At 41.7% G+C, this 5685-nt stretch overlaps 1 protein-coding gene across 1 annotated transcript in view; it reads right to left on the minus strand.

Moving 5' to 3' along the window:
- Window positions 1–241: 241 nt before the first annotated feature.
- sema3bl (sema domain, immunoglobulin domain (Ig), short basic domain, secreted, (semaphorin) 3bl) overlaps window positions 242–5685 on the minus strand; it is a 58351-nt gene continuing 52907 nt past the window's right edge. Inside the window, exons 15-16 of the mRNA XM_017693449.2 lie at window positions 3379–3512; window positions 242–2302 (exon numbers count right to left, since the gene is read on the minus strand). Of these exons, the coding sequence (XP_017548938.2) occupies window positions 1817–2302; window positions 3379–3512 (620 nt within the window). The 3' untranslated portion in view covers window positions 242–1816. The remainder of the gene's footprint in view (window positions 2303–3378; window positions 3513–5685) is intronic.

A 5685-nucleotide genomic window follows, 5' to 3' on the forward strand; every position in this document is an offset into this window, starting at 1 on the left:
TTCATCCAGAATTGTGAGGTCAGACACTGATATAGAACAAGAAGGCCTGATTCACAATCTCTGTTCTAGTTCATCCCATAGGTGTTCGATGGGGTCAACCAGCCATGCCTTTTGCTTTGGAAATTGCTTTGTGCACTGGGGCACATTCATGCTGGAATAGAAGGGTCTTCCCCAAACTGTCCCCACAAAGTTGGAAGCGAACATCTATCCAAAATGTCTTGTTATGCTGAAGCATTAAGATTTGCCTTCACTGAGACTAAGGGGTCTAGGCCAACCCCTGAAAAACAACCCCATATCATTATCCCTCCTTCACCAAACTTTACAGTTGGCACAACGCAGTCAAGCAGGTAAGGTTCTCCTGGCATTCATCAAAGCCAGACTCGTCCAGACACTGCCAGATAGAGAAGCATAATTCGCCACCTCGCAGAATACATATATATATATATGCGATGGACTGGCGACCTGTCCAGGGTGTATCCTGCCTTCCGCCCGAAGACTGCTGGGATAGGCTCCAGCATCCCCCCGCGACCCTGACGGAGAAGCGGCTTAGAAAATGGATGGATGGATGGATGGATGGATATATATATATACATACATACATACATACATACATACATATATATATATATCCACTGCTCCAGAGGCAGAATGGCACAACACTCCCTCCGATGCTTGGCATTGTGCTTGGTGATGTAAGACTTGCACACAGCTGCTCAGCTAGTAAATCCCATGTCATGAACCTCCCTATGCACTGTTTTTGTGCTGATGATAATGCCATTATACTTTTGTCCATTTAGTGTATCTGCCATTGTAATAACATAATTTTACTTTTTTGAAGGATTATTAGAAACATTTTACAGTAGAAGTAAGTCCAAGCAGTCCAAGACATTATTTGCACCATATACTCTGGGTATTGGGTTTTCAGTGAAGCAAAGCACACTTAAAAATGTTGCTTTGAATTTACTTGATGCATGTGTATAGAGTGATTCCACATGAATGAAATATATTACATCATCACAACTACTGCCATCCATTTTATTATCTTTTACCAAGAATTGTGTTGTAATTTATTTCAGTCATATTGAACTAATATGCATCCTTCAATCAAGTAAATTCAAAGCAACCCTTGATATATTAGGGCTGGGCAAAATGAAAATATCAGTATGAGGAGAAATTGCTACACATTATATAAAAACCATGCTTTTGTGAGCAAATTGTGTATAATGTATGGACAACACTAAACAACTGCATGTTTCATTACAAAGACAGCATAATTAGGCCTGGATTAAGTGCAGCACAGTACGTAAACACCGAATAAAAATAACTGCATTCATAATTGTTGATAGCATTTTTTTCAGTGTGGCTCTTTTTTTCCTGTTCCAACTTATCAAACCTCAGAAAAGCTTAAAAATATGATCTTCTATTGTGCAAAAGTCTTGAAGTATTGTGATATTAGTATTGTTATATTTCTGCTGTATAACCCAATCCCTTTCATATAGGCTCTATTTGTCCTGTTGAATCTCCAACTGTCGTCAAATTATATAAAAATTGACATCATAGAATAGCGTGATGGCAGGAGACACAATACAAAATTAGCTCCACAGGTGCATCTTAAACTGAGAGCAGTTAAGATAGTAAACACATTATGTACAGCATCTGACAGCCTGTGAGAGAGAGAGAGAGAGAGAGAGAGAGAGAGAGAGAGAGAGAGAGAGAGAGAGAGAGAGGAGTGTGTATATTGGAGCATGTGTCTTTAGGTTTGAGAAGGATTAAAGTCTTTCTAACTAATAAACTTCCTAGTCCATCAGTCCATCTCTCACTTTTCTCTCAGTGTCTGTGTCATTCTGCTGCTTGTGTCTCGGGGCGTACGGTTCCGTTCTCCCGTGTTCTTGGGGATCCTGGTTTTCCGTGCTAAGTCTTGCGCTTGTCGATACTTGTCCATCATGTTCTTGTGTTTCCGGCGCAGTTTCTCATTGCACCAGACGCGCTCGCAGTATTGCTCCACTTGAGGGAGATTCGATGGACCAATCAGCTGCAATACATCCTTAAACCATGCCTTTGCAGGGGTGCGACTGGCTGGGCCCAGGTGGGTGGGGCAAGGAGGCCACGCCCTGTGCTTGCTGTCACGTGACAGCAAATCGAAAAGGGTGTCTCCTCGTAGGACATCCAGCCAGATACGAGAGATAATTTGGGTAAAGCCATGTTCGCGAGAACGGCACACGTACACACCTTCATCATGACGTGACACACGCCGGAACAGCAAGCCCTCTTCTGTTTTTACTACCCGCTCATCCAGCAACACCTGCAGTGAGGCAGAACAACAGACATGAATAACATGCTTGACTGAATGAATCAAAACAGGGAATCAAGCAACTGTTGATAAATCAATGCCTCTTTTGAAACATGCATGTGCAGTGTCTCTGCTGGACTGAGAATAGTCCACCAACCAAAAATATCCAGTCAACAGTGTCCTGTGACCAGTGCAATGAAGCACTGGAGGAGGACTAACACAGGCTTTGCAGCAGTAGATGAGCTACTGTCTCTGACTTCACATCTGCAAGGTGGACAAACAAGTTAGGAGTGTCTAAAAAAGTGGGCAGCAAGTGGACACTAGCAGAAACTCTAGCAGCACTGCTGTGTCTGATCCACTCATACACACTAACATACCACCACCATTTCAGTGTTAGTGCAGTGCTGAGAATGATCCATCACCCAAGTAATACCTGCTCTGTGGTGGTCCTTTGGAGGTCCTGACCATTGAAGAACAGGGTGAAAGGGAGCTAACATAAGCTAAAGTAAGCTAAACAAACGGACTACAGTCTGTAATTGTAGAACTACAAAGTGCACCTATATGGTAATTAGTGGTAAAATGGACAATGAGTGTAGAAATAAATCAGTGGTTTTAATATTATGGCACATGTATTGTTGATTTTGCTAGTGAAAATACATTAACGCATTCTCCACAGGGAGCAATACATTTGCACAGGCCACATTTAAAGTTTTATGTGTTTTTCCAACATATTATATTTAGCAGAAAAAAATGAGCGTGCATTAAAATGTATAGACGTGTGTTCACTGTAGAGGTCGTGTTACTTATTTTCACTTAGAAAGTCACAAAACATTGTTTTTAGTGTTGTGGAACAGAACAAATGGTATGGTGAAGATCTATATCCTTAAATGTCCCTTAACAATATTTATATTAGTCTTTCTTTAAAACACCAAAATTACACTGCAAATGATGAATGAAATGATGTTTAGCTTTGGAAGGTTATATTTTAAATATAAAATGAGATTTTGTATGTTAATGTGAAATGAGAGAAAAGGGATGAGTGAAACGTTTTTTTTTTCACAGAAAACTCTTTCGCATCTTTCTCTCACCTCCTCCAGATGTTCATCACGCTGTACATGCCAGGTGACAGTAGCTTGTGGAGAGCGAGGAACACACTCCAAAAATGTGCTGTTGTTCTCGGTGCCGTAGACAACCCTGTCTTCAGCCATGTCCATGTCTTCCACTAGAGACAAGCACACCGTTAGATTAAAAAGGCCCAAACCCATTTCATCCCTCGCCTCCACGGCTTAGCCCTACCCCTCCATTTTGTACGCTCACGTCTAGGGGTAGAGTGTCCTGACTTCTGTTGAGTTAGAGGGGTAGAGTTAAGTGTTTTGGCTACACGGTCCCCCCAAAAAGGTTTTTTTTCAGAGGCACACTCCTAAGGGAGCGTTATGAGAAAAAAAAAAGAAAAACTGGCCAGATTGCTGCACATGTGGCCAAAGAAACCCACAAATGTGAATATTTTCTATGTTTGAAAATTCCAATAACCATTGTATTGTCTTAGTTTGATGTCATTTGAGTGTATTATGGTCCTTTTCTTCATAACAAGCATAAAAATCGCTAGTAATATGCTGACGTCTCAGTAGCTAGCTAGCTAAATTTACCGTTCGAAAATTGGAACAAGAAGCTGGCGAACAGCTGACTTCAGCTTTATATCACCAAAGAATTAGGGGTGAAGGATAATAAATAATTGTGCCCATCCCCCATTTTGAAGGCATATGATTCTGTAAATGTAAGACCAGCAGCGAGGTTGCTGAAATTCACCCTCCTCTGCTATCACTGCAGACTGGCAGGATCTCCTACAGAGCACTGCTAGTAGCCTGTTAGTGATGTAATGTTCTTTTTTATTTGAGGGTTGTCTCATTTCATAGGGGAATGTTTCACCCACTAACCCTTGTAACTCAGTTCCAAGGGGAAAGGTGACACTCAAAGACAAGGGGTAAGGGTAAAAATAAGAAACGTACCCACATACTCACATCAGAGCATTTGTGGTGGGGAAATTAGTAACGTTTTTTCTCTACATGCCCAAACCAAAGCAGATGACAGTAGATATATGTGGGTAAGTCATCTGTTTGTGAGTGTATGCACATGTAGGAGTTGACAGACACAAGAGTCTTCTCAGACGTTCCAAGTGGTTCACCGAAAGGTCAAACCTCAGGTTTCCATAATGCAGCTAGGTGTGTGTGGGGATGCGGTGATGGGCCTGTCAGTCTCTGAAGGGTTCAGAGTGGTTCATTCAGAGGTTAAACCTCAGCTTTCCAAATGCAGCCGTGTATAGGTGCGTGTGAGTGCATGATGTGCTCTATAGGTCAAAGCGTTTCATCAAACTCATCCGTTCTCTCAGGTGTGTAAACACCTCTCTGCTCTCTTCTCTTGCCATTTTTGTTCCATCTCTTCTTCTCTCCCTCTAAAGTGATGAGCGATGGAGTGTGATCTGTCCAAATAGCTTTCAGCTGCTGAGTGTTTCTGAGTTAAATAGTTCATGAAGGTCAACCAAACACAACAAAAAATTGCATAACACTTTAAAAATCTATCGGCTTGTACCAGCAACAGGCTTATAGATTGCCTGTGAGCCAGGGCCTGTTGTCATGCTCCAGAAACACAAAGATCTTCCTCCTCAGTCAACATGAGCATTTGCTATGATAAGAATATACTTAAGTAAGTGTGTGTCATGATCTGTACCAAAGCCAACACCAGTCTATGAATAAAAATACTAACACACTTTGAGATGACGTACAATGTTGGTTTACAATGACCCTGTTGGACTGAATTTAAAAACTATGAACAAGCCAAAGTTTGGAAGCAGTACTATCTTTGTGAAAATAACCATGAAAATTGTTGCTTACAAAAATGTACAATCATATCATTATTATTACAGCACAAAAGAATGCATGCTACTAACTCCCATAATTCTCCTTCAAAGTTTTACTGCAGTTCTGGTCAGATCACATTCACATTCACATTCAGATGCTCCCGAAGGCTTAATTAACTAAACCAGGAGTGTTACAATAGAAGTAATAACTAGTCATGACTAATAACTGCTAATGACTGGTTAGAAATTGTATCGGTAAAGAGCATGAACGCAAAATAAGTCTATATCATAAGTCTATATAATTTGGAAAAATTAGGGGCAGTCGTGGGCTCGAGGTTAGGGATCTGGCCCTGTGACCGGAAGGTTGTCAGGTTTGATCCCCAGGGCCGACAGTCCATGACTGAGGTGTCCTTGAGCAAGACACCTAACCCCCAACTGCTCCCCAGGCGCCATGGATAGGGCTGCCCACCGCTCCGGGCAAGTGTGCTCGCTGCCCCCTAGTGTGTGTGTTCACTATTGTGTATGTGATGTTTCACTTCAC

The sequence above is a fragment of the Pygocentrus nattereri genome, chromosome 28, assembly GCF_015220715.1.
Source record: "Pygocentrus nattereri isolate fPygNat1 chromosome 28, fPygNat1.pri, whole genome shotgun sequence".
NCBI lineage: Eukaryota > Metazoa > Chordata > Actinopteri > Characiformes > Serrasalmidae > Pygocentrus > Pygocentrus nattereri.